General features: G+C 43.5%; 5 protein-coding genes across 7 annotated transcripts; 3 read left to right on the forward strand and 2 right to left on the reverse strand.

The window, feature by feature from the left end:
- Positions 1-17: 17 nt before the first annotated feature.
- LOC143368375 (protein C3orf33 homolog) lies at positions 18-1,886 on the reverse strand. Of its 3 annotated transcripts, none has more exons than XM_076811048.1 (6): positions 1,753-1,886; positions 1,091-1,216; positions 964-1,023; positions 682-883; positions 516-625; positions 18-449 (listed from the first exon to the last, which is right to left on the reverse strand). In XM_076811048.1, the coding sequence occupies exons 2-6, from the start codon at positions 1,163-1,165 to the stop codon at positions 186-188; spliced, it is 711 nt and encodes a 236-aa protein (XP_076667163.1). In that variant the 5' UTR covers positions 1,166-1,216; positions 1,753-1,886; the 3' UTR covers positions 18-185. The 3 variants fall into 3 exon arrangements, with proteins under 3 accessions (XP_076667163.1, XP_076667162.1, XP_076667161.1); XM_076811047.1 differs by lacking the exon at positions 1,753-1,886 and adding an exon at positions 1,555-1,684; XM_076811046.1 differs by lacking the exon at positions 1,753-1,886 and having other exon boundaries at positions 19-449; positions 1,091-1,289.
- On the forward strand, positions 1,851-3,788 carry LOC143368372 (uncharacterized). The gene is made up of 3 exons (XM_076811042.1): positions 1,851-1,991; positions 2,073-2,287; positions 2,835-3,788. The coding sequence occupies exons 1-3, from the start codon at positions 1,956-1,958 to the stop codon at positions 3,616-3,618; spliced, it is 1,035 nt and encodes a 344-aa protein (XP_076667157.1). The 5' UTR covers positions 1,851-1,955; the 3' UTR covers positions 3,619-3,788.
- On the reverse strand, positions 3,684-26,625 carry LOC143368351 (RNA helicase aquarius). The gene is made up of 15 exons (XM_076810973.1): positions 26,492-26,625; positions 25,728-26,455; positions 24,985-25,621; positions 24,721-24,899; positions 9,389-9,502; positions 7,993-8,096; positions 7,808-7,919; positions 7,517-7,730; positions 7,394-7,442; positions 7,086-7,321; positions 6,632-7,019; positions 6,025-6,273; positions 5,594-5,951; positions 4,119-5,510; positions 3,684-4,043 (listed from the first exon to the last, which is right to left on the reverse strand). The coding sequence occupies exons 2-15, from the start codon at positions 25,809-25,811 to the stop codon at positions 3,816-3,818; spliced, it is 4,344 nt and encodes a 1,447-aa protein (XP_076667088.1). The 5' UTR covers positions 25,812-26,455; positions 26,492-26,625; the 3' UTR covers positions 3,684-3,815.
- LOC143368367 (putative G-protein coupled receptor Mth-like 1) lies at positions 12,876-19,385 on the forward strand. The gene is made up of 7 exons (XM_076811028.1): positions 12,876-13,434; positions 15,781-16,039; positions 17,287-17,582; positions 17,672-17,750; positions 17,835-17,995; positions 18,069-18,306; positions 19,165-19,385. Exons 1-7 carry the CDS (start codon positions 13,383-13,385, stop codon positions 19,361-19,363), a joined length of 1,284 nt encoding a protein of 427 aa, XP_076667143.1. The 5' UTR covers positions 12,876-13,382; the 3' UTR covers positions 19,364-19,385.
- On the forward strand, positions 22,030-24,654 carry Mthl5 (G-protein coupled receptor Mth-like 5). The gene is made up of 2 exons (XM_076811026.1): positions 22,030-23,186; positions 23,286-24,654. Exons 1-2 carry the CDS (start codon positions 22,397-22,399, stop codon positions 23,936-23,938), a joined length of 1,443 nt encoding a protein of 480 aa, XP_076667141.1. The 5' UTR covers positions 22,030-22,396; the 3' UTR covers positions 23,939-24,654.
- Positions 26,626-26,629: the final 4 nt, after the last annotated feature.

Below are 26,629 nucleotides of genomic sequence, written 5' to 3' on the forward strand. Positions count from 1 at the left end.
TTTTACTGTTGCGAATACTTGTAATCAAATACATTTCTCTCAATTTGTACTCTCTTTAAGAAGTTTAAAAGCTTCAAGTACGCATCGAAAGCCGCAGTATCTTTTAATAGCTCTAAATTATATTATAAAAATACACGCTGTTTTAATTACATTACAGAATCAGAATGCACAACTGTGGGAAGTACTCAGATATTAAGTAGTTGTACCATGGAGACGGGCAGCAAGGATTTTAATTTTTCTATTAAACTCTGTTGGACCTTCCACAGAAGCGTCGGATACTTAACAAAATGCCAATGGCCATTTCTTTTGCGCTGGGCCCATGTTTGCGCGCTTAGCAATCTCTTTTGATACTTTAAGATTTCTTTGTCCTTCGACATTAACTTTAACGAGTCTTCGTTTGCCAGAGCGAAACCGAGTCTCACCAGCTCTTCTCCGACTCTTATCTGTTCCTGTACAAATTCAATGTAAATTAGCGAACAGAGAAGACGATCGAAAACCTAATCGCTTCTCTTTACCTGATTTTGTTGCGACGTAGTAACTATACAACTTAAATATTCTTTCTCACTAGCCACAGGTATAAAAGTTATTTTCTTTCCGTTGATAATTGTCTGTAACCAGTTGACACCTGAAAGTAAATACAAATTACTATTAGATACTCGTAGATATTTACTCGATGCTCACCATTAGCCATCACATTGATTCCAGCTATCTTAACTGGCAAATACGTTGAACTATTCAATCGGGGCAGTGGTATTAACGACTTGTGGTCCACCATTAAAAGCGTACCGCAACTGGGCTCTATGCGCATTACGGTACCTTGAAGAGGAACTTTTTTCCGCAGAAAATGAGGCGGTACACTGTAAGGCTTTCTAAACTTAGCGAACTAAAAAAAGAATTGCGAGGAATATAAAACACCGTAGTTAAATGAAGCGCAGAATCGATGTTCGCGTCATACATACGTACAGGCCTGATTCGATAGAGTGCGGTAACTAAACTTATACTAGCAATGCCATAGCTGACAATCTAGAATTGAAAATACAAACAGAAATTATTCGACCGGTAGGTGAAGGAAACGTAGGTTAGAACGTACCTTCATCGTCTCGGCATTATATTCGCTAAACATTATGAACCTTTCCAGGACATTTGGCTTTTCCTTCGAGGCCATTGTAAATTGACGGAATTGCTTCTTTCAAAAACGCTGCACGTTAACGTGTATCTATAATCAATTCGAGTAAAAATATCTTACCGACTGCATACCTATTTATATAGAAGTATGTATCTAATCATCAATATTTTTACACAAATTCGCGAGGTGACTCTAACTATGCGATAATCACAGATAACTTGTAATTAAATTAGAAAATAGCAGGTTATAAACATTTCTAATAAAAACATTTTCATTGTACATATACGTAAACAACGATCATCTACATTCCTAACGATCTTACATTCTTTTTAGATTTAGGTTTATTTTTTTTCTTTGGTACATTTTACAGTACACTCTTTTTAATACATGTAATATGTAACAATGCCTAAGGAACAATGTATGCATACATTTATAACAGGACCGGCGAAGTGAAAGCGATTAAAAACAGAAACGAGCGTAAATAAGTTCGTATATCGCAAGTAGCTCGTATCGCAGTTACGTATTAATTTGAAATTGTACAGTTTCCTTTGGGATTGCATTAATGTGTATGCGCAAAGGCCTCCCACGAGCTTTTCGGTTTATATTCATCTTTCACTTTCGTTTACCTATATCCACACGTGCTGATGTGCGCGCGTCAGTGAGCGCTGACATCACGGCGCAGGTGACAAGCAAGCGTACATACATATTACATACATAGTTGCATAGGATCTTGAAGAAATGCGTATAGCGCACGAGAAACATTCATAGCAAACAATAATTAACTTGCGAGGGAGCAATCCAACGATTGACAGACTGGCGTATCGCAAAAATGTTTCGCGACGGTCAATATTTGGAAGTAATCAAGGTATCTCAATCAACAGCTGTCAACAGCTGTTAATAGACGGCCCTGTGCGTCTAACAGGTAAAATAGAAGCTGTATTCGTAGGCTTCAGACACTTGTTTAGCTACGGCTGTTGTGACTGTTCAAGAGAAGACTATAAAGATTAAGAAGAAAGAGGTTTCCACCAACAAGTGGCTGGATCTAGAGGATTGGGCGGCGTTGTACAAAATTCTGGAGAGAGCGATTTTGCGCAACGTTCGATCATCACGAGATCTCGAGAATTGCAAGTGGAAAAAGTCTACCCGACAGCTGGAAGTCACGTAAGCAGTGCGATCCTCCGTTTACTCGATAAGCGGGCATTTTCTTTACCTTCGTGTAGAACGCCGATTCGATATTTGCTATAAATTTAGAAAATCGATTTAAGCTGCCATACCCCGCGTAAGAAAAGACGCGACATTTTCCCAATAACGTTACCAATTTTCCTTGTACCATTTGCGCGACAGAAATATCAATTGCATTCCAACACTAACACCTTGTACACAGGGCCGACGGAACCCAGTATGCAAGTTATGTGCCGCATAAGGGCGCCAGCTGAAGAGGGCACTAAAGCTATATCGCACGCTTAATAATAAAGGAATCCAACTCCCTCATAAACAAAATGTTAATGTAATAATTTTGTTTTTGTACTCTGTAAAGGCAAAACGTATTAAATAGAAAACAGGTGCAGAAAATTTGTGGGGTCCCAATCATTTTCTCGCATTGGGGCGCCAACCATCCTCGCACCGGCCCTGCTTCTACATATCGCATTGGCAGCGATAACAGAGGTTCCGTTGCTAGTATATTGATACAGATGTTTCTATAAATCAGGTACACGTTCGAGCCGTCGGGAAGCGCGAAGGACGTTACATCGTTGCCTACGATCAGGGTGAATGTGTCCCCTGCGAAGAAGAAATCGGAGAAGACCGAAGTGTGTGGATCAACGATAGAAAAAGGGGCGGTCCGCGATGAGACGTTAGAAAAATCGCGGAACGACACTTATGATCGCGCGCACCAAGAATATTATGGTAACGATTCGCCGAGCAAGGCAGAAGACAATGATATTGTCGCACAAATATCGAAGGAGATGAAGAACAATAGGAACAAGAGATATTTACAGCTTGAGGTCTTGGAGCACGGCGCGTTGGAGGAATACGTGCCAGACACGCCCGTGGCAAAGAAATTATGCACGCATTTTAAGTACATACCGAGCAGGAAGAGCACGTTGGAACGGCTCCAAGTATCTTCGAACGAATACTCGCCGATGGTGTCGGATAACAAAAGCGTGACGGAAGTTATTCGATACATACCGAATTCCGTGGACTCATCGCAAGTGTCTTACGAAACTTACGAACCTAGCGCGCGGAGCATCGTGGACATTCCCAAGGAATATGTTCCTACTTCCAAGGGGACCAAAGCCTCGGTTGAAGAATACCAGCCGGACTTTACAACCAAATCGATGAAATTCGATAATAGTTACGTGCCGTCGAGCGTTCGATTAACTAATGAGAACTCGAGGAAGTCTGTGGAGAAGGCGAGGAGGCAACAATCAGAGAAACACTCGTCGAGGCGAAGAGAGTCGTCGACTAAGAGGAATGTAGATCTCTTTACCTGAACAGTATTTTGATAATGAATACCAAATATGATATATAAAGTAGAACGCTCTGTTTGTAAAAGATATCAGATGAAAATATTTTTTAATTTTATTACGACATAGCACGTTACCATGTCACTGTATAATAAATATGATTTTAATAAAAAAAAAGGATGTATTTTCGGTACAAATAGTTTCGCATTCACATTCATTTATCGTTAACGTTCACTGTCGTCAGCCTCTGAAACTGGATCGTCGACTAAATTCTTTATTAGCTCGAGTTTGGGCTCCACGGTATCTGGTTTCTCCTTTGGCTGCTCTTCGTCCATTTGGTTAAGCTCCTCGTCGTCTGTGTCGTCGTCTGCTCCAGGATGGGCAGGGACTTTGTGAGTCGGACTGCCAGGTGTCTGCATTGTGCCAGGCTTCTGCCACATTTTCTGCGATTCCTGTAATTTTTAATCGATCGTTGGTAATCATTCGTAAATTATTCGCGATATTAACAAACAGAAGATTTCGCTTACTTTCATCCCGCTGACTTTCTCCATGTAATAATCGTAGACGAATTTAGCCATGTGAGGCATGTCGTCGATTTCCATCGGGGGATTAGCTGGAGTAGCAGCGTTGAGTCTGTCGGTAGGGTAACGTTCCTGTGGGAGTAGCTGCAGCTTTAAAGGTCGTTGCATCAGCTGATCGAACGCAGGCGTCAGTTCGAAGCAGTTCTTGAAAAGGGACACTCGAGCGAATACATAGAGGCCGAGGCGTGCTCTCGACATCGCCACCACTAAACGCCTCGCGTCTCGTAGATGGCCCACGGCACGAGTCTTCACCAGAGACAGTAATATGTAGTCGTTTTGCTGGCCTTGGTATTTATCGACCGTCGTCACTTTATTCGGTCGACCTATTAAGGGATTGCTGGCGCACCTTATATTTATTACATCTCTTATTAGGTGTTTCTGCCCATTGTAAGTGGTTAATATACTAATCTTGTCCGCCGGGTAGCCGAGAAGTCGCATGTACATGAACACAGCCACGCAGTATTCGGCTTCGGCAAGATTCTGATAGAAGTACGCGCTGGGTTCGCTCTCTCCCACGCCATTGAAGTCTTCGACGTTAATAAGTTGAAAGTCGTACAGGAATCCAGCATTCGCGACCAGGTACTCCGGGCTGCTCTCCACGTGTGCAAGATTGCCCAACTTTTTGTACCGCCAATTGTACAGATTGCAAATGCTGGGCCTAGCGCGACCCTGGCCGTCGAGGTCAACCGTGGGCACACCCAATCGGACGAACCTTGCGAAAAGAGACTGCTCCATGTTGGAGTACTTTTGGAAAGCCATGTTCTTGATGACTGGTGGCAACTGGTGGTGATCTCCTATCATTATCCAACGCTTCAGTCGATTGTAGCCGTCTTGCGGATTCTGTAGCAGCAGCGGTATAAAAGTCTCTATCTCCAAGATCTGCGCCGACTCTTCCATAAGAATGTTATCGTATTTGAACCCCATGTCGACGAGCTCGCGTCTCTTAAGTGCGGCATGAGTACAAGTCATCGCAATTACTTTTGCCTCCTTGACTAGCAAGTACTTGGATCTGTCTAGACCGGACCGCAGCAATTCGAAGGCTCTGAACTCTTCCAACTGCGCGAAGATCCTTTCGATATACCGGAAGCAGCTGCACGCTGTCTCTAGATCCTCTTCGAACGTATTGCGCTTGAATAATGGCTGCGGTGCATTGTCGAAGAACTTGTGAAACGGAAATTCTTCGTCGATGATGAAAGCGGGTGGCGAGCTGTTCCTTGTGCCCTGTCTCGATTTGATTCTGGACTCGAACCGCTCCCACCTCGTCAATATTTGGTACATAAAAAAGTGCCCCGCTGTCTCGCACGTGTACGCCACGTCACCTTTCACGTTTAAAGACTCCTAGAAAACAAATCAATAATCCGTATAAAGAAGAGCGCAAGGAAAGCATTTCTATACGCATACGCGTCTCATAAAGCACGCACCTGCAGTCTTTGGACTTCCATTAGAAGGTCCAAACGTTTAGCTAAAACATAGTTAACTCTACCATATCTGCTGAAGTCTTTCTCGGTTTCTAACGCTTCTTCTCCGTGACCAAGACGCAGCAGATGCCTCTCGTCGATGTCCAGTGCCATAATCTTCTCGAAAAGCTGATTGAGCGCTTGATTAGAGTGCGTGACTATAAGCGTCCTCTGATTGGGAAAGTTGTGGTAAAGATTCGATATAATCTGAACAGCAACATCCGTTTTACCGGTACCAGGCGGGCCGACAACAAGCGTCAAGCCTGGTTGCATGCCAGCGCGAATGGCCTCGACTTGCGTCGGCGTAAAGGGGATCTGGTTCCTGAATTAAAATCGCGCAAACAATCATGTATAAAGTACAGAAAAGAAATGACGCGGGATTATGTCTTACACACTTTTTTGGCTCATTAGCTTTATAAGGACCTCGGCTGGGCGGTACGTGCGGCTCGACCTCGATCACTTTCCTTATTTGCTCATTATTCTGTTTAGCGAGAACATCCTCGAATATCAAGCGAAAAGGTCGCACCAATTTCTTTTCATCGTCGGTAGAAACTTTGCTCTCGTGCTGAGGGAAGCTGGCCTTTAAGTGATCTATATCGAGGAACGTATCGTTGAAATCCATCGTAGCGATTTCATTTGGCATTCTAGACGAATATATAAAAATACATAACACAAATGATACCACGATAACAAATATACGCGAAAGATGGCCATGTGTACTATTGCGAGCTGGAAAGAAGTCAGACTACCCACAAGCTGAAATGTCACATGGGCGAGGGGAATCGTCCGCTCGCTCCACTCTATCCTTTCCAAGAAGTCCTACTTTTAGGTTCTTAGCGGCTGTCCATATCCGCAGGCTGCCGTGATATGTTTCCTTCGCGTTCTTCGTTACGCGGCGGAATTTGTTGCAGGGGATTGGGTGGAGCGAGCGGACGATTCCTCTTGCTCCCGCTTGCGGGTAGTCCGACTTCTTTCCAGCTCGCAATAGCAGTCTGCGTGTACCTGGAATAACGAGCCGCCCCAGGATCACCGTACCCAAGAATTATATCGTGAAGCCAGTCGGGAACAACGCATTCCGTGTTCATCAGCTCCCTTATCGTCTCCAAGACTGCTTTGAAATTATTCTCTTTCGGCTTGCGGCGCATTATGATGTTAAAGCTCTCGTACACATCCTCGCCACCGTGGCTAGCATTGTCCATGTCGATACGATACTGATTCGAGTCCAGCCAGACTCTGTACGTTCTAGTATCCCCGGGTAAAATCGGGCGTGGTTCAGGCCCGTCCTCGATCACCCTGCCGTTTGAATCCAGCATACCTTCGACCTCGCATCCTCGAACAGTGGTTAGCCCAACTTGCGGGATGAATGGCAGCTTGTGGCTGTACTTAGTACCTGCAGTATCATTCATTTACGTTATCTTTCTCGCGGACCCGCGCGTGGCATTCGACGATATCCTACCGATCGGATTGTCAGGCTTGACCGTGATGAGGAAACAGACATCGTGCTTCCGAAGGTTCTCCCATTCGGACTTAATCTCCTTGCGGACGCTGAGATTTATCGTGACGTCAGCGCGCACCCTGGATGGTCTTTTTTCGCCAATATTGGGCTTGGCCACCTCGACAACAGCGAACTGTGTGATGGGCTGTGCCATTCTCGCCCAGCCACCAAAATAAACGCCACTATCTTCGGCGCGCCTGGACAAAAGGAACAGAATTACCATTGACGCACGCGAGCCGCTTGAATTTATTAAAAAGAAACTGGCTTACCAAGGACTCAATCTGCTTACAGCATCCTCGATGTCTTGACGTATCTCATCTGGAAACGATTAACGGGCATGATTTAATGTACAATCACCACCGACGCTTGGGCAATCACATTTTCGCAATTACAGGTAGATTCTAATCGGAAGAGATTGAAGTTCCTCAACAGGTAATCGTGGAGAGTGAGGAATTGCAAATTCAATTTAGGCAGAGCCAGGCAGCCTTCGCCAGAGAAGTATTCCGTGGGCACGATGCTCTCGTTCCAGATGATCTCCTCCGTCGGATAAAGCGGCATCTCGTTCAGCTCCTCCAGCTGGGAAGCTCTGCGCTCGTGGCGTGAAATCTGCAATAGCATTTTATTCGCGTTAATGAGAATCTACATTGTAAAATACTACTCAATCGTTTCGCTTGGTCACTTGCCAACAGTTCCCGAAGAAACTCGATGTCATATCGGTACCAATTCTCCTCCTTCTCCCGCTCCTCCGAGGGAACCAGGCTGAGGTAGCTCCCGATAGATCTCAGCTTCTCCTGGCTGGGAAAAAGCAAGCTTGTTGGTAATCGGGTTACGAGACATACGCGTTGCAGAATATAAAGTAAAATGGTACCTGAGGTAGCCGAAATGTTTGCGAAGAGCCTCCCTCGTGTCGACGCTCGCCACGTTCGCCAGCGCGAAGCCTCTCAAGTCCGGGAACTTGGCGAAAACCGCTTTCTGCGAAGAATTTAAAATTCTATTTTCTGGTTTGTGCCCACGTTAATCCAGTAGTTTATAACGAACACGTTTGTTGTAAAGATAACGTTTAGCACTTGGCAAATGACGGAGAGGAGTCATTAACAGGGCATTAGCCCAGAAGCTTAATGTCTCTCCGGGTTTAGATTCCAATCGATCGGATATAAGTTCGTAAAAAATAGAAAAAAACAAGATAAGGAAAGGAGAGATAGGTATTTTCTACTTGTGGCTATGAATCATCTTTGCTTTTTAAGGGGACTAAGTAGGCAGTCGTTTTCCGCGAAAGAAACTTTCTTTTTAATGTGCTTGTAATAAAAGGAAAGCAAATCCGGATGTATCATTTTACCCAATGTTTATTACTGTCATAGAGATTGAAAAAAAGGTGGTATGAAATATACATGTGCTTTAAAAATCGCGGTGCTGACTGATAAACCTTTTAACGTTCATCCGCAGTTTCCCGCGGAACCAATACAATTGAAACAGAATTATTAAATTGGCGGCCGAGAAACGGCGATTATTTAAAGAAAAAATTCGTCGTGTTTGTGCGCTACTAAAAATCAGTGACCTTTTAATTTTTTTTTATGAAAATCTCGAATCTTTACGGATCGTATCAGAGGTTTGGCGGAAAATGGCACACGTTTTATACCCCTGTAATTTTTTCAAGTCGAGCTGAACCTCCGCTAATTCACAACTACGGAAAGTGTAATAAAAAAATTGATTCTTCGACTGCCTAGGCCTCTTAAAGCTTCTGGAATGTCAATTGTGAGTTGGGCTAGGGTAGATGTTCCTATTACGGTGCCCTTTATACAAGAAAGCTCGCATAAATAAATAAGGAAATAATTTCTTTTTAATTAAGTTAAACTATTAATGTATGTGTTACAAAAGAGAAGGTTGCATTTTTAAACAATTAAAGCGTAGCAAAATTTTTCCAAAAATGCATATGAAGATTTCGATAGATTTACACAAATGTTCATTGAAAATGATAAGGAAGACGTACTACATGTACAGAAGTGAATAAATTGATAATTATCATTTGCACAAAAACATGTATTCTTATTTCAATTAAAAAAATATGAAAAATTAACATTTTGAAGCCGAGAAAAATGCGTTAATAAAAACAAAAGTTAAAAATACTAATATAAATTTTCACCAAGCAAAATTAAATTAAGAGAAGTCGGTAATAAAATCATTCGTGGGCAAGTCGGCGCCAAAGCACCGTAATATGGACATCTACTCTCTCTGTTGGATAGCTTACAATTAGTCATCTTTTATACCTGAAGGGAAGTGATTTTCGTGTAGTGCAACTGCGTCATGTCGTGGTCCGTGAGAGGATCGCCACTTTCTTCGTTGATTTCGAATCTGGCGTAGAACTTGAGCATCTCCAGCAGCTGCGAGCAAAAGGGCAAGTGGAATCGTTAAAAGGAGGCTTTGGCGCATTCCGTTTCATGTATCCCAACGCTTTCATTCCCATTAAGGAGTTATGCCTAGTCAGGCGGCCGAAAAGAGGCGAATGTTTGTGAATTTTTTTTGAAAAAGCGGAAGCATATATTCTTACAGAACATTTTGCACTTAAAAGAGCAACATTTAAAGAACATTTGGTAATTTTTTCGTGGAAAATATTTACGTTTATAATAAAGTAATAACCCACATCCAAAAAGCCTTTTTAAAAATTTGCTTTTGCGGTGAGCACTGCCATTCGGAAGCAGATTAGCTAAAATAAAAAAAACATAAAAGATTTCGTTAGTATATTAATGTATCTCCCGATTAACGGAGAGAATTTTCCGAAATATTAATTTAAAACAAAATGGTGACTATTTAAAGTTGAAATCCTGATTGTTTCGCGTGATTTTTGCACGATTTCAACTTCAAATAGCCGCCATTTTGTTTTAAATTAATATTTCGGAAAATTCTCTCCGTCAATCGGAAGGTACATTAATATACTAACGAAATCTTTTTTGTTTTTTGATTTTAGCTGATCTGCTTCCGAATGGCAGTGCTCAGCGCAAAAGCAAATTTTTAAAAAGGCTTATTGGCTGTGGGTTGTTAATTTATTATAAACGTAAATATTTTTCTACGAAAAAATTACCAAATGTTCTTTAAACGTTGCTCTTTTAACCGCAAAAAGTTTTGTAAAGATATACGCTTCCGGTTCTTCAAAAAAAAATCACAAATATTCGCCTCTTTTCGGCCGTCTGACTAGGTATAACCCCTTAAGCAAACGCGCAAGTCGTTAGAAGGTAGAAACGAGGGAATCGCGTTATCGCTGCTTATCAACGCCGCTACATGGCAATCAGTTTCGTCATAGCTCTCCTATTTTCCCGCCACGTTTTCTTGCATTCTGTGTGCTTGACTAATCATATTTACTTGGCTCGCGGTGTCTTCATATTTAGTGGTACGATCGGCGAGGGGGATCGACTAGGCACCGAGCGATCAATCATTCCCCAAGGCGCGAAAATATTACGCAAAGGCCGTTAGGAATTACGACACGCGCAGAAGCCTATCAGGCTAATTAGTACTCTAGACGTATCGTTTCCATTAAGCCTGCGTCGCTTTTAATCAAGCTCAACCAGGAACAAGAGGCTAGCAAACGCCTATCGTTGACGGTGGGCTTGGCTTCCTGAATTAACATAAAGTCAATTTCTAAATCATTCGTGGAACTTGCCACTGGTAGGAATCAGCAGAATAGACCTAAATCTGACTCTCTTCAAGATTCCCCACGAAACACCTTGTCTATTTCCTCATCCTTTCTAATAATCTATAATCTACTATGAATCGTACTAATTAACGATGATTTCCCTGTATCAATGTTTCCCAACCTTTTCTGACAAGGGAGCATCCTGAAATCGGAAATTCAAAGAATTCTGAAACTTTGTGAATATTTAGGGAATTTCCTCCTGATTACAACGCAATTTTTTATTGCTGCCCAAATTCACTCTAAGGGGGTGGAGTTGACCCCTGAAATTTCGACTATTTTCCGATTTTGTGTTATAACTCGCGAAATGTAAAAGATAGGAAAAAGTTTCAAGACAAAAGTTACTTCTTTTAATTAGATCTATCATCTGGTAAAAAGATTATTTTACAGTTCAGGAGTTATAACACAAAATCGGGAAATATCCGGATCTTCAGGGGTCAGTTACACCCCCTTAGAGCGAATTTTGGCAGCAAACAAAAATTGCGTTGTAATCAGGAGGAGATCCTCTACATATTCACAAAGCTTCAGAATTTTTTGAATTTCCGGGTTCAGGATCTTCCCTTGTAAGAATCGTCAACTGAAAATAACCAGGGTGACCCCCAGAAAACACTTCCCAACCCCCTTGGGGGTCGCGACCCTCAGCTTGGGAATCACTGCCCTATATAAAATACAAACTAACAGGCAGGGCTTGAATAGGTTTCGAAAATAACTGTTTCAAACTGTTATGTAAAGGTTCTGACTGAAAGAGTTATGAAGAACCTTTATTCGGAATAACTGTTATAAAGAACCTAAATATCAGACTATATAAGTATAAGTTACGGTTCGTATACCTAAAAAATAAAAGTTATAGAACCTAAAAAATAAAAGTTATAGAACCTAAAAAATAAAAGTTATAGAAGCTAAAAAATAAAAGTTATAGAACCTAAAAAATAAAAGTTATAGAACCTAAAAAATAAAAGTTATAGAACCTAAAAAATAAAAGTTATAGAACCTAAAAAATAAAAGTTATAGAACCTAAAAAATAAAAGTTATAGAACCTAAAAAATAAAAGTTATAGAACCTAAAAAATAAAAGTTATAGAACCTAAAAAATAAAAGTTATAGAACCTAAAAAATAAAAGTTATAGAACCTAAAAAATAAAAGTTATAGAACCTAAAAAATAAAAGTTATAGAGCTATATAGGAACCATAACTTACACTTATATAGTCTGATATTTAGGTTCTTTATAACGGTTATTCCGAATAAAGGTTCTTCATAACTCTTTCAAGAACCGAAATCTTTATAATAACGGTTTCAAGCCCTGCTAACAGGTATGAAAATTCGGCACGAGAAGAACACCCATAAGGAACAGTTGAAGCAATGTTTAATACAACGTTATATAAACATATTATTACGCAGGAAGTTTGAATGAAGATACTTTTTGCTATGCAGCTATTTTATTTACTTCAAGTCTCTGCGACATTCCTCGAGTCGCAGGCCGGCGCTAGCAATTGTTATTGTACCCCCACCATAAACAATGGACCTGTTACTCGCCATCAGCAATTTCATATACACATTGAGCTCTAAACGTACCTGGATAATGAACAGCAGTGGGAAGAAGTAGAGGCGACAGCGGTGCGAGGGAAATAGAAGATAAAGCGGTGAACCTATCCTTCTTCCTATTATCCCTCTCACTTTGTACTATCCGTGTTATGTATGCATGTGTGCGCGGGTAACTTCACTCACGTGCACTATACATCCACAGCGCGTTGTAAGACAGAGATAGGTTCACCCGTTATCTTCCCTCTTTCTCGGACCGGCCGCCATTGCTCTGTTCACTCTCCGGCTATGTTTAGAGCTCAATGCATATGCACGAATAGATCCGACTGGATATCGTCAAGGTGACTTGAAGGAAAGTTTAAGAGCAGCCTCGAAGAGACCAGCAGGGTCAGAAGCAATGCTTGAACCCGTTCGGCGTGAACGCTCTCTTTGCGAGAAGGCAGAAGCGTCAGGCACGACCGTGGCGACGCATGGGGAGAGCCAGGAATGCCACAGTGGGAGAGGAGAGGATTCGTGCTATCCCATACCGGGCAGCGTGTTCCACGATTGTTTCAGTTCCACGCGTAACGCAACCGCGCGAGCGTGTATCGTTCGCCTTTTCTTTCCAAAGCGTTCATGTCTCTAAGGGGACGTTCGAAATAGATCGAAACCAGATCGGATAAATCGTTGACCAAACAAGGCGACCTCTATCCACGGTGAAACTATTCGAGACACACTGGCAATCCTTGACTTATTGTCGCTCTCGTCGTGGAATCAACAACGCCAAGGATTTCTTTAAACAATTTCTTACGCGATTGGCTAGGACAAAGTTCGGTGATACCGTGCTCACAGTGTCTCAACTATTTGCGTGTAAACAAACGTTGCTCACGTACGCGAGATCGTCTCCGACTAGTCTCTGATTAAAAGTGGAAGCAGAAGGAGAGCTTCTTCGTTTTGTAACATCGAAGATCGGGCAAGTGGTTCGTCGAGTCTCGCAAAAACAAGTCGGTCCCGCGGAGAACGAAGAGAGGAGAATGCGGTAACGGGAATAAGAGATAATGCCGTCGGACGTGAGTTACAATAGGTATCTGGGCACGTCGCCAGCCAAAGGTGCGTAAACTTTCGACGCATCGTCTTTCTTCATCGATCGAGATCCCTCCGTGTATTTTAAGTCTCAGGAATCAGCTTGACGCGGAGAAAGATATTTCCAGCTTTTGTCAGCGATATCTGACGATCGATTCAAGGCTTTGGCGCCCTCGTACCAAAATCTTTCACCTACAACGATATATCGACTAATTGATTTTATGCCTTATGTGACTCACGCGTTCGCATTTACGTCACGTCATGAATATCATACGCGTCGCCTTCGGAATCTTCTAAACGAAATTACCATTCAAAACAGCGAGGCGAGTGTCTTCTATTTCCACGTCGAAATGGAAGATCGCGTCGCGCGGGGCTCGGAACGGAAAAAAAAGCGAACCCATTAATCCTGTCGCGTGGTCGTTGGCGATGGCGACGTTTCAGAAGTTCCAGCGAAAAGAATCCAGGTTCATAGATACACGTTACGTCGTTAGATAAGGCGTCGCAGAAAACAACGTTATCGCCGCTCGATTCCTTGTTGCGAATTTGCCCGGTTTAAAGCTCTTCCACCGGTGGCCCACGATATTTATCGGTGACGAAACGTTTGTTCGAAGGAAGAGCAGGTGTTTCTCAATTCTCCTCAGTAACTATCAAGTTATCGACGATATTACGCAACTACTATTTTCCTGTAATTGGACGTCGCAATTTAGGTTCATTACTTTTCATAGTCCCACTAAAAATCTGAATGCTCGCCGAAGAGTGGCTGGAGAATTTCCAAGCGACGAAACTTGAATTTAGAAACTGTTCGAAACGAGTTACATAAGGATAAGCGATAGAGGGTGGCATTGTAAACAGAGCTGCGTCGCGTCGCGCTGATCGAACGAAGGGATTAGTAGGCGCAATTACAGTTGGAGCTGCTCGGAAAAAATAAAAGAACGGCGCGAGTGCACGTGGCTGAATGGAATAAGCAACGACGCGTGTGCGGCAGAGCTGTTACTTTTTCACCCGTCGGAACAGCTTCATGCCCTTGAACGTGGTATCGTTCGATCATTTTTGGCTAACATCAAACAGTGCCACAGACAATAAAACATTCATTTTCTTGAAGCTGTTTCGGGAAGCCGGGTAGGGTAAACGCACCAATAAATGAACAGTTAAGGCTAATGAATGAACACTATTATAAAATTATTTTTGCAGCGCGATTGACTCCACGTGCTGCAAAAATTGTTTGGATCTGAAGCAAGAAATTACAAGAAGTCTCTGATTAATTAGTTGCTTCTTTTAATAACTTATTTTACTCATTTTAATAAAAAATGTCCATTCACTGGTACGTGTTCATTTACTGGTACATCCACCCTACCCGACGGGTCGAAAAGTAACAGCTCTACTGTGCGGGCATCAAGAAACGTAAGAAGGCAACTCGCTTAACAGAAGCATCCTTTCTTCTCTACAACGCGATCACTTCATGCTGCACGCGCACAACGTCCACATTAAGCTGGCTTACAAATACGAGAGCCGCGTGCCTACGACTGAATGTATGTACATGGTTCGATACGGAATTGCCTCGCAAACAATTTTCTGCAATACGCGCTATCTTATCGTGGCCAGAGCTTTTTTTTTTATTTTTAAAGCGTAATATTTATATTCGCTCAGTTTCTCCGCGGTGAAAATCTCCCTCGCCGTCTGCACATTTCATGAACAATAATTTCTTTATCCAGACTTCGGCATGTGACTCTGTGGAGCTCCAATCGTTTGGTTTTATAAAACCGGTGGTGTGCTATTCAGGCGGAATGTGTCTGTTTATCTTACGGACGGGAGAGAAAAAATGTGTATCTCCTTGGAGCCTTTGTTAATCGATTTGTCGCGTGTCACTTCTCCATTGTTTAACCGGTTTAGCGTGACATTAGATGGGCTTATTGTCGAGGCGGTGAGCCCGCAGGTATCAGTGTACTGTTGGTATTGGTCAGCAGTTCCAGTTATTCGTCGTTGTTGGCGATGCTAGATCGTCACGTCCGCGCGGATAGTACCGGGAACAGATAAAGTATTGGAAGTCACTTACACGATCATGGTGATCGCGTGACATCCCTCGTAAGACTTCTGTGTACATACTATCGCCGTTACAAAACGATATATCCCGGTCAGGCGTGCGCTCGCCGCAGCCCTTTAGATAGGATTATCAGATACACGTTAATAATCTCAGGCGCGGAGAAATCTGTGGCAATAGCGATCGAAAATTGCGCGCGATAATTGAGGATGAGTCACGGGGTCGAGTGGCAGAAAAATGGGCACAATCTAATCTGAATAATTGGGGCTTAATTGCGACGAGGCGTGACGGCAGCAAGATCGATCAGGCGTGCAATTAAAGTGTCTCGTTTCCAGGATTATTATGGATCTGCCTGTTAGCGTGGCCGATCTCGGGGAGCCACGCGGTCGACGTGAACTGTTGCCCCGATGGCTCCACGTGGCTGCCATCGATCAACTGCTCCGAGGGCATGAAGATCAAAATCAGGTGCCCGAACGGTAGCTATTTGATAGACCCGGACACGTCTGCCAATGACAATTTCACCGTGGTCTACGAATATGGCAACTCGTGGCTAGAATTCACGGATGTCAGCTACGAGAGAATCCCAGCAGGCGGGTGAGTGATCGGATGACCGTTCGAGTACTCGAACGGCTCAGTAGGGTAGGGGTGGGGTTTTAATCGACCAATTGAAAAACTATTTAAGAAAGATCAATTGCAATTTTTTCAAAATAACGAAACACGCCACCTAGTAAACTAATCCTCTTCTAGCTTCTAAAAAAAAAAAAACCCAAGTCGTTTGGACCAATGTTTTCGTGATTCACTGTAGGTATTTCTCGATTCCGTGTCGAAACGAAAGCAGAACGAAAAGAAGTCGAAATTCTGAAGAACGTATACAGAACTATTTCTCTGTGACTGAATATCGCAATCTTTTTATAGACCTAATAACCTGAATCTGGCACGTAACGCGTTAACCTACTTAGGAACAGAAAATGTTTCCAAAGGAAACACCCAGTGCTTGAAAACATATGTAGCTTAAGCTCAGGGCGAGGTGTGGCCTTCGCGCGATTAAGGGGTCATTCCGGTCAGACGGATTGAAAGAATCTTTTTTTTAAAAAACATTTTTCGAAAGTACGCATCCTCAAGATTGTGCTGTTAAATTTCCATGGAAAAATTCCGATTATTTTAGCTTCTAAAGAGGCATATTGTAGGGAGCGCTGAGGCTCGGCCACTATAGAATGAAAACTTTGAACGCGTTTTTCTCGAAACATTATTTTCTCACATCGTGAAGATAAAATCTCAAAATCTATCGAACCGATTGCTTTATAAATTGTACTGCTTATTCCGCACACCCATGCCTCTCGCAGGGACTACAGCCAAGTATTTTCATTGAGTCTAACCTACTTTTAAAATCGAAAATAGCAGAAGAAAAAAGCCGGGAAAAAAGTTTCTTGCATTTTGCCGACCGTTTTGCTAATTTTTAAGATAAATCACTAATTACAGTCCGAGCGACAGCCACAGTCATACTGATCAAGAATCTGTTTGTATTTTGGGTTCAGATGAGTCTGACACCTGAAATCGCCTTCACGACCCAGGCATGAATTTTTAAACACATCCAGATGTTCCGTTTTCAAATGCATTTTAAAAGCAATAATTCTATTACTGTTATATATTTTATTTACCGTAGAAATGCAGTTTAATAAATAGAAAAGTTTTATTCCATGACTATAATTAGTTTCGTGGCAATAAGTTCCTGAAAATCACTGAGTTTATCGGCGCGCTAATCGAAATGACCCCTGAAGAGTAGAAGAATTCTTGCGTCCCCGGCTTACAAACATATAAATACATTGTTATTCGGCATTCAGGTTCTGCGTAGCGGACCGGGAAAACGGCTCCCGGATCGCTTTGGTCTGCTTCGATCAGGAAGACTACATCAGCTCGTCGATATGGAAAGAGAAGCTCTTCAGCTCCCTGGGCATCATATCAGCTGTGTTCTTAATCGCCACATTGGCCGTGTACGTTCTGCTCCCAGAGCTAAGGGAAATCCAGGATAAAGCGATGATGGCCGTGGTCACATCCTTGGCGGTCAGCTACATCATCCTCTCCATTCAGAATTTGAGACCGCAGAAGGACGGGGATTACCCGATTTGCATTTCTCTAGGTACTAAATGCCAAACAGCATTTTACATAAATTTCCCCCCTTCTCACGTCCCCGAGCCGCCTTGATTACTGTTTTATCCGTCCCGCCAGGATTCCTCCTGTACTTCAGTTTCGTATCCGTGTTCTTCTGGCTCAACATCGTGTCCTTCAATATATGGAGAACCGTTTGGTAAGTTCCCGGAGTGCCAACAGCCCCAAGCTTGCCCATCGAACCTTCACGCTCCGACTGTATTCCCCACGTTTCCCTTTACAGGTTCAAGAATTTCCCAATGAGGGACAAGCCGCTCTTCGTTACCTATTGCTTGTGCGGATGGGGCGGGCCGGTGTGCTTCCTGATAGTAGCATTGATCGCTCATCACATAGGTGGGCAGCACTTGAAGCCAGGCTTCGGGGAGCAGAGCTGCTGGTTCAATGGTGAGATCGATGTCGGATGAATCAATCGTTTGATTCTGGGAATCCGTGGTAACTGTACATCCGTGTGTCGCAGGCTCTAAGCAGATGTGGGCGTACTTTTACGGGCCCATCAGCATTTTATTGACGCTGAATATCGTTTATCTGGGATTGACCAGCTGGCGGTTATGGCATCAATATCGCGATTACAGCGGAAGCAAGCTACGGGCGCTCCGCTTCAAGTGCCTGCTTTACGTCAAGCTAATACTCGTTATGGGCGTCACGTGGATCTTCGAGGTGTTATCGTACGCCGACGGTTCCAAAAATTATTTCTGGTACTTATACTTTTATCCTGCCCGGCGATAATAGAGGCAGCTCTTTCCTCCGGCGGCATTTACATTCCCCATTTGCAAAGATGAATTTAAGGGGGTGGTGCGACTGCCCGCTCTTCAACGCCGTCTTTGGGAATTTCTGTAACAAAAACTGTAAGCTTATACTCCCTGGCGTTTTGCCTGGATATTAAGGTGTGTTTGAAGTAATACTCGAAATTTTTTTTAGCCTTTTTATCGCATGTATATATAGATATAGTCGGTGGCGTGAGCTTCTTCAAAAATATTCTTTTCCGACGGGGAACGGTTGTGGGGACTGTTATAGTCACCTAAAATGAAAAAACTAAGGTTTATTTTCTTTATTATGGTTGTTGCTGTGGTTGGAACCACATAGGCCCCCTAACAATAAAAATTTGCAGAATGATTGCATTTTGAAAACAATGTTCGATTTTTGCTTCAAATTTAACTGTTTTCGATGTGTAAAATTAATTTTTCACAAAATAGAATCTCGTCCGTGGTTCCGGTCATAACGACGGTCATAATAAAGAAAATAAACCTTAGTTTCTCCGTTTTGGATTACTATATAACAGTCCCCACACCATCGCCGGTCGGAAAAGAATTTTTTTGAAGAAGCTACGCCACTGACTATATCTATGTATATGTGCGATAAAGAAGCTCAAAAAAATTCTGAGTATTACTTCGAACAGCCCTTCGTATGCAGATAAAACGGCAGACAGTATAAGCTTATAGTTTTTGTTAAATAAATTCCCCAAGATGGCGTTGAAAAGCGGACAGCCACGCTAGAGTACCGCCTTAAGAATTCATTTGCATGGCGGTTGACACTGACTCTTAATGCAAATTCAGGATCCCGACGGACATTCTGAATGCGTTACAAGGCCTCGTAATATTCCTGCTGCTGGTGGCCACGCGCAAACGCGTGAGAAAGCTCCTGGCGAAGAAGAGACCTTGCGGGATCGCTTTCCCAAAATCCTGGGTGGCCTACGAGGACGAGGAGTGCGAGGATGTTCTCCCAGAAGAGATAGAATTATCGCAGCAAGGCTGATCCTAGCTGCTTCCGAAAGAAACACATCAGACACTATATCATCCCCATCCCTTCATAGTTTAAAATTTAAAACAGCCAGATATCCCCGTTTCTCCTTCACACCGAGATTCTCCGCCAGCCCAAGGTAATCATAATCGACGATAAAGAGAAACTATTCCCATTCAAGTGATCATAGAAATCGCCCATCGTTGTTAAAAGTACTCCAATACTCTTACTAACACGCCTAGTCTTTTTTAAACGTAAGTCAAATCATCGAACCGTTTATACTACGAGTCTCGTTGCTCCTAGTCCCGAACGAATCGTTTCACTGACTACCGTTTAGCGCTTAAGAATCTCTACAAAGGTCGCCGAGCGACGACAACAATCGAAGTGGTCGGTGTAAAACGAAAACATCGTGCCGATTGTCCGCGATCGATCGCGCTGGCTAATTGTGATTTTACTGATTATCTAGAGAAATCTGTCGCGCCGTAAGAAATGACTCGGATAACTCGTCCCGATGATTCCGCGTAATCGTCTCCCCTTTTGTTGGCTTCTACCTTTTTTTTTATAAAGACTTCCAGCGCTCGGGCTTTCGTTGTATTCGACTGTCGCGGCGCGTTGCTCACGCCACGGAACGATTCACCTATATAGTCACGCGCGACCTGTGACGTCTTTTACTCGTAAAAGCGATGCGTAACAAGGGACCAAGAACGAACGTCGACGCGCACGAAATTAACGCGAGAGTAACGAAGCTATCTCCTTCTTAGCCCATGAAAATTAACACGCCCGCCCACTGAAACTTTGCTTTGAGGGAAAGGGAAGAAGAAAGTGAAAAGAATGGCCCACAATCGCCACATATGTACCTATACCATCGCAGCAGTAATTTAGTTAACCTCAACTTGGTTCAGCTGCTTAACCTTCAGAGGGCCGGGATTTTTTCATTGAAATTGTAAGTTTTATTTACTTAAAATTTATGCGTATATACCACCGAAGTGGCCGGCAAAGTATCCAAATTCTTAGGTGGCCATTATAACCCGGCCCTCTGAAGGTTAACGAAGAATCATTGCGTTAGAAAATTATTCAGTATCCCGTTCTACAAATTCTGTCAGAATCGGACTCAATCACCCGGTAGACGGCGCGAACGAGTAACTTTCAGACAGCGAAAAGTTAGGGCGAGCAGTTAATGAGAATTACAGCCATGGGACTGCGTTCGTCGCGCAAGAACAGCAATTGAACAAAGCAGCGTGCGCAAACGATCAAGCGCGGCCGGTGAACGAAGGCGGAATAAAGAGAGCGGTACTGGATGATGGGATGAAGAAACGTGCGTTGAGAGCTACTTCGTACTGTTGCCCACGCTGCTGCGAGCAATGCCAGCCGCGAGCCTCGCGCAACGATCAGAATTCCCATGCGGCGTGCAATGCGTTCGCAACGCGACGGCGACGCGCTCGCCGATCGATAATTCAGTAACGCGAGCGCGTCCCGTTCGAGAAACGCGAAACTGTCCTCTGTAGCTAGCACGCACCGAGTAAAATTCTTTGTAAGTCCCTTTAAACTTATTTATGAATCGCGACCGTTTCAAATTACAGGGGATTTTATATTTAGGATAGTCCATGGACCAAGAATGTCCAATTTGGGTGTCATTTAATCTAGATGATTTAGATTGTAATTTATGAGTGGATAAGGTGACTTTGCGGATTCTTCGTTGCCAGAGTATCTAGGTTTCTAACATGTATCGTAAATGTTTGTCTAACGGCTTCCTCTGTACAAATACGAGCGTGTATATGCGTATAATGGATCCAGAGGATGGAAGAGAATAAAGAGCCTCGATAACGGACGGCGACACGCGAGTAATCGGATTAAATCGGCAATTAAGCGTTCAGTTGTCCAACACGCGAGGGGACATCGGCATTAAAAGAGATCTATTTTTACTACAGAGTGGTTAAGCTAGTTCCACGTCCCGCTGTGTCTTCCTTTAACGAACGAATTCATTCCAGTGGCTAAAGAACAGTGTCCCTAGATTAGCATATCGTTCCATTGCAGCTCGCAGTCGTTTATAGAATACAGATAACGATCGGCTTCTCCAAAGTGAATGAATTTATGCATGCCGCTGTTCGAAGGCCACGTGGCCTGTGCATCCACGTGGAATTTATAGCTGTAATGGCAAATAAACGGTACAAGATAGGAACGGATGGCTCATACTTATCTTCCTCGAAGCAATAGCCCTAATCAGTGTCAAAATAAAAATAATAAAAAAAAAAAGGAAATAAAAACCGTGAATGACGGTGAGGGTTCGAGGTCCAAGCGATTGTGCAATACAAAGAAATCGCAGCGTACGCGCGGATATATATATTATGTACGAACGAATTGAAGATGCTAATAATGATGTTACAGACTACTCCTAAATATCACGCTCTTCTTCTGGAACTGTGCATGTACCACAGATGCACAATGGCCCCTAGCAATCGGCTGATACTGCCATTTTACAGGCACGAAATGCGAAGCATCCTCGAGATGAGTTAACGCTACACGGAGAGAAGCAGAAGGGAGCCAACGCTCGGACGGAGAGAAGGCAAGAAAGATTTGCGCGGAGTAAACGAGAAAGGTAAGGATGGATGTACAGGAAGGGGGCAAGGAGGTAGAGGGGAACGATGAGACAGACCGTGGAGAGGGAAAGAGGTAAGGGGGAGAGCGAGCGAGCTAGTAGGCGCGAGAGAGGAAGAGAGAGGGAGAGCGAGGCAGAAGGACAGTGCAGGAGAGAATGGGAATGGGATGCTATGGCGGCGGTTATGGCAGGGGTAGGTCTCGCTAGGCGGGCAATCCGCAGGCGGCATTGGGCAGGTATGGCGATGAGCGCACGGAAAGCCCATCGTCGCGTCCCGATGGACGAGTGAATAGAACGCGAACGTCCTCGAGGCAGCCGTGGCCGTCGCGAAATCGATCAACTTGCGCTAACGCCGCTAACTCGGCCAGGGGGGAAATAGAACCGCGCGAATCGAGCGGACCAATGCACGGGAAGAAGTGCGATAGGAACGCGAACGGTGGCGATTCGATGACATGCATTGTCTCGTGAGCGTGCTACTCGTGCTCGCGGTCGGCTCGCCGGGGACGAGCCATCCCCGGGCGGTGATCGCCAGCACCGACGGCAGGACCAATTTGATAAGCGTGGCCAAGTGCTGCGAGCCCGAGGAGCTTCTCGTCGACGACACGTGCACGCCATTGACGGAAACGAACGAGACCGAGTGGCGGCCGGAATTCGTGGAGGAGAAGGTGAACGGTATCTCGCGGAGCAGGCCGGTGAAGCCCAATTACCAGCTGAAGATCGGCCGGCCGAAGTGTCAATCGAACGAGCACCAATGGATCGTCTATCACTACCAATCCGGCGAGGACCGACTGGCGATAATGACCACCGGTGTGCTGCGGCACTACACCACAGACATGACGAAGAAAGTTTACGGCCTCGATTCCGTGGGCTTGATAGACGAGGATGATCTCGACACCGTGTCCATTTATTACGACTACCCGTTCGGACATTACTGCGCCGACAAGACGATACTCAGCAGGGATCGTCTTGTGGCGACGTACGCGATGATCTGCGTGCCGGACGTGGTAGTCGGATGGACAGACACGAATTATTTGATGAGGCACGCGATCGATCCAGCCTTTCACGCGATATCGATAGCCAGCTACCTGGTGGTCGCTGTCGTCTATTTCGTTCTACCGCAGTTGCGTGATCTCGTGGGAAACATGATAACCAGCATGACTCTCTGCCTCATAGCCGGCCAATGCGCGTCCACCGTTAGAATATTCACGGAGTTCGGCAATCACATCAGCTTCATGGTTGCTGGTACGGCATGCTATGCTTTTGTTAATTTAATAGAAGAGTAAAGGGGGAGCTGTAGCTTTTGTAGATGTATGTTATTGGTGATCTTTCTGTCTTTTTCAGATACCGTTATGTATGTCTCTTTGCTAGCCGCATTTTTCTGGCTCAACGCCCTGGGATATTACGTGTGGAGCACTTTTCGCTCGCGCAATGTGTTCCTTCGGGTAACCGACGGCAGAAAATACTGCTATTATTCCACGTATGTCTGGGGCTCCACGGTCACCATAGCCGGCACCGCGATTTTCGCGCACTTCGTCCTAGAGACCAGCAAGCCCATGGTCGGCGGGGCGATTTACCCGCCCCAGGAAACGATCGGCTGGCTTGGCATTTCCGTTATATTTATGTGTATCGCGCTCACGATATTGGTCGATCTCAGCTTTGTACTGACCACCACGAATAGGATTAAACGGATGAGCACGTACGGCAGGATCCATCATAAGATGAAGTACAGCTTCAGAATGTTCGTTCTCCTGTTCGCGCTGATCAGCACTGGATGGATGTCGCTCTTACTGTCGCGACTCAATTACGACGTACTTGTATATTGTCATATCGTTATTAATTTACTTCAAGCGATCCTGATACTGTACGTTTGCGTGTTCGGCCAGAGAAGAGTCACGTTCTTGCTCGGGAAGACGTGCAACTGCTGCAACTCGGGAGAGAACGTCGAGGGTCTCGACTGGGGCGAAGAAATGACTGCCATTAACGCGGGCTATTAGAAACATACGCTCGAACCCCAAGGGGCTCGCCTATTCATAAGGATATTTGTTTGGCACTTTTTCAACAAACGAGTAATAGCTCGGACGAGATAGTAAAGATTTACTATCGGAGTTTTTATCTAGTAAATATTGCCCCGCAATAATGCGGGGGCAAGTGTATGACAAAGCATATCATTGGTCACGTAAACAGTATTAAGTACACCGCGATGTTAATATTAGTGAATGCGCAATCTATCGAGTAAATGTAGCGGAAGTAAATATAGAAATTCCAAGATCAATGGCAACAGATTCGATTGAGATGTTGTATATAATATTTATCCGTGGCAGTTCGTCAAATTTTCAATGGAATTGTTTAGTAAAATACGATGCAATGGGACTAACTTAATGACTATCAAATATAGGCATCTAAATTTATCGGCTTTAAATATTATTCTAACGTTTAACGCTTACGATCACGCGTGCCTTAAAACGAAATTACTTCTGCCTTACAAAAATGTGCACTTATTATTGATAAATTCATAACATAACGTAGATGTAACATTTCATAGATATTCTCATCACATCTATCACTTTTTTTAGCAGGAATATTATCCTTTAAGTAATTTTTTACGTTTAAGATATTCATATAGTATTTATATTTGTATAGAAATATAACTTTTGTACAAAATATGTATTCTCTTCGATAAACCAACCTCAATATACTCTTTCAAAACTTATCAATTTGCCATTGTCATTTCCCCATGCTTTCTACTCGCTTATGAAAATTTTGTGGTACGACTTACCTGCCCAAACAATCCACCCTCCGGTCGACGTAGCAGATTAGATAACTGACATCGTACCACCAAGTGACAGTCATCCATGACGGTGTTGAAGAAACGCCTGGTTGGTAATAGAGCTTCCAAATCTATTACCAGTTCCAGAAATCTTTCGCAGTATCGCACCTTGTCGGGTAAAAGAAGACCTATTGGAAAAGAAGTTTATCCATTGAAACATGACGGCGACGCAGTGATTTTACCTCGAACAAGACTTTATTCCAGTAACTTTACCTTCCTCTGAAATCGTTTCCAGTATCGTCATAAATTTAATCATTAGTCTGTGCAGGAATTTACGTTCCCATTCCAGCTTCTCCTTGCACTCGGGATTGTCCTTTTTCCTTATAACTTTCCAATACTTCCTCCACTTTGGATACTTTCTAAACTCCAATTCCCTACGACCTTGCTGCAGCGAGATCCACATGGGCAACGACACTAATCTCTTTACTTCCTCCCTTACTAGTAACACCTCCATCGAGTTAAAGCAATGATTCAAGAAAACAATCAGCGCCGTCTGTTCCTTCAAGTCGAAGTCCATTATACTGTCCTCGAGGCATGCTTCTAGAACCTTCTGAAAGAATTCGGGAAAATGTTCCGAGTTCTTCTCGAAGGCCTCCCACACTTGGACACGTTCCCGGAACTTTTCATTGACCATGACAACGATGGACATTGTGTGAGCGCGAGTGGCAGCGCTCGCGTCGTAGTTTGGCCACAGGAAGTTTTCTAAATACTGACTGAACTCTAACATCATAATTCTCCTGATCGAGAACTTGGATGCACATATTTCTTGAACGTAAATGTCTTCTACTATTTGAGTGTTGAAGGGGAGATGCGAGTCTGTTGTGTGTGGCGCCCAGTATTTATTCGCGAGCTGTAACAGAAATATAAGCGTGTGAATGTCTGTCGCACACTAAAGAGACGATACGCCTAGTAATTGATCTACGCAACAAAGTAATACATTCGCCGACAGTAAATACCTGAGTTATTCGATCAGCATTGATCTGTTCCACTGTCGGAGCAGGATTATTGCTCTTGACAGTCGCACCGTTTTGAACCTCCATGGTGATTTTTATTAACTTTTTCTTAACCTAACTTAACGCTACAACGTTCGCGTTGAGGTTATGAACAGAAACTTTCGCGCACATGACGTAAGTAAAGTAAGTACAAGGAACAAGTGCATAGATTAACCGCGCGCTCGCGTAGAAATATGTTCATAATTATCTTACATCGTTCATTTCATTCATTTCTTTACATAAACTCGTGTATTTTCACCTAATCGCACTCACTTTTCACTATCAACTACACATGATTTTGTAAGTACACGCTTCCACATTTTCGGCGTTGTTCATTGGTTAGAACGAGGCTTCAATCATCTTCATTGGTTGAAAGAAATGTGATTTACACCATGCGTATTTGAATTACATGTATACGGAATAGTTATTCGATTCGCTGTTTTACTATTATAAAGTAATGTAAGAAACAGGAGTAGGAGAATTAACTCATTCCTTTCGTCTTAATTCGTAATCGTATTTAAGGCAAGTGTTTGCTTTGTCCTGTACTTATGTTGCATCCTTTTTTGGCGGCAATTAAGTTCATTGGAGATCAACGGCTGTTTTTTTATGAACGTGCGAGATACATGTGCGCGGTAAAGAGGGAAAGGTTTCAGCCTTTTTAGTCTCGCTCGTGAAAATAATACATACACTTACTGTGGTATCAGCGAAAGCTAAATCCATACAAACACTATATATATAGTTATCTATACGAATGGTAGTAATGAATTAATTGCGTATCAAGTGTCTACAACGTTTTAGCTTGATCAAGTATTTCAATAGATATAGAAACTCGTTTATTTTTGTTCTTATTTCGGTTCTATCTATCT

Source organism: Andrena cerasifolii, chromosome 4, assembly GCF_050908995.1.
Source record: "Andrena cerasifolii isolate SP2316 chromosome 4, iyAndCera1_principal, whole genome shotgun sequence".
NCBI lineage: Eukaryota > Metazoa > Arthropoda > Insecta > Hymenoptera > Andrenidae > Andrena > Andrena cerasifolii.

What these genes read in the sequence shown, in the direction of transcription:
- LOC143368367 (XM_076811028.1), top strand. Translation starts at nt 13,383, where the DNA reads ATGCCGTCGGACGTGAGTTACAATAGGTATCTGGGCACGTCGCCAGCC. An exon ending in GAGAGAATCCCAGCAGGCGG is followed by an intron (nt 16,040 to 17,286) that starts GTGAGTGATCGG and finishes TTCGGCATTCAG; the next exon opens with GTTCTGCGTAGCGGACCGGG. An exon ending in CCCGATTTGCATTTCTCTAG is followed by an intron (nt 17,583 to 17,671) that starts GTACTAAATGCC and finishes CCGTCCCGCCAG; the next exon opens with GATTCCTCCTGTACTTCAGT.
- LOC143368351 (XM_076810973.1), bottom strand. Translation starts at nt 25,811, where the DNA reads ATGGAGGTTCAAAACGGTGCGACTGTCAAGAGCAATAATCCTGCTCCG. An exon ending in CGAAAATCACTTCCCTTCAG is followed by an intron (nt 8,097 to 9,388) that starts GTATAAAAGATG and finishes AATTCTTCGCAG; the next exon opens with AAAGCGGTTTTCGCCAAGTT. An exon ending in TGGAAGTCCAAAGACTGCAG is followed by an intron (nt 5,511 to 5,593) that starts GTGCGTGCTTTA and finishes TTTGTTTTCTAG; the next exon opens with GAGTCTTTAAACGTGAAAGG.
- LOC143368372 (XM_076811042.1), top strand. Translation starts at nt 1,956, where the DNA reads ATGTTTCGCGACGGTCAATATTTGGAAGTAATCAAG. An exon ending in AATATTTGGAAGTAATCAAG is followed by an intron (nt 1,992 to 2,072) that starts GTATCTCAATCA and finishes CTGTATTCGTAG; the next exon opens with GCTTCAGACACTTGTTTAGC. An exon ending in ACCCGACAGCTGGAAGTCAC is followed by an intron (nt 2,288 to 2,834) that starts GTAAGCAGTGCG and finishes TCTATAAATCAG; the next exon opens with GTACACGTTCGAGCCGTCGG.
- LOC143368375 (XM_076811048.1), bottom strand. Translation starts at nt 1,165, where the DNA reads ATGGCCTCGAAGGAAAAGCCAAATGTCCTGGAAAGGTTCATAATGTTT. An exon ending in ATAATGCCGAGACGATGAAG is followed by an intron (nt 1,024 to 1,090) that starts GTACGTTCTAAC and finishes TTTCAATTCTAG; the next exon opens with ATTGTCAGCTATGGCATTGC. An exon ending in CACTCTATCGAATCAGGCCT is followed by an intron (nt 884 to 963) that starts GTACGTATGTAT and finishes TTCTTTTTTTAG; the next exon opens with TTCGCTAAGTTTAGAAAGCC.
- Mthl5 (XM_076811026.1), top strand. Translation starts at nt 22,397, where the DNA reads ATGCATTGTCTCGTGAGCGTGCTACTCGTGCTCGCGGTCGGCTCGCCG. An exon ending in CATCAGCTTCATGGTTGCTG is followed by an intron (nt 23,187 to 23,285) that starts GTACGGCATGCT and finishes TGTCTTTTTCAG; the next exon opens with ATACCGTTATGTATGTCTCT.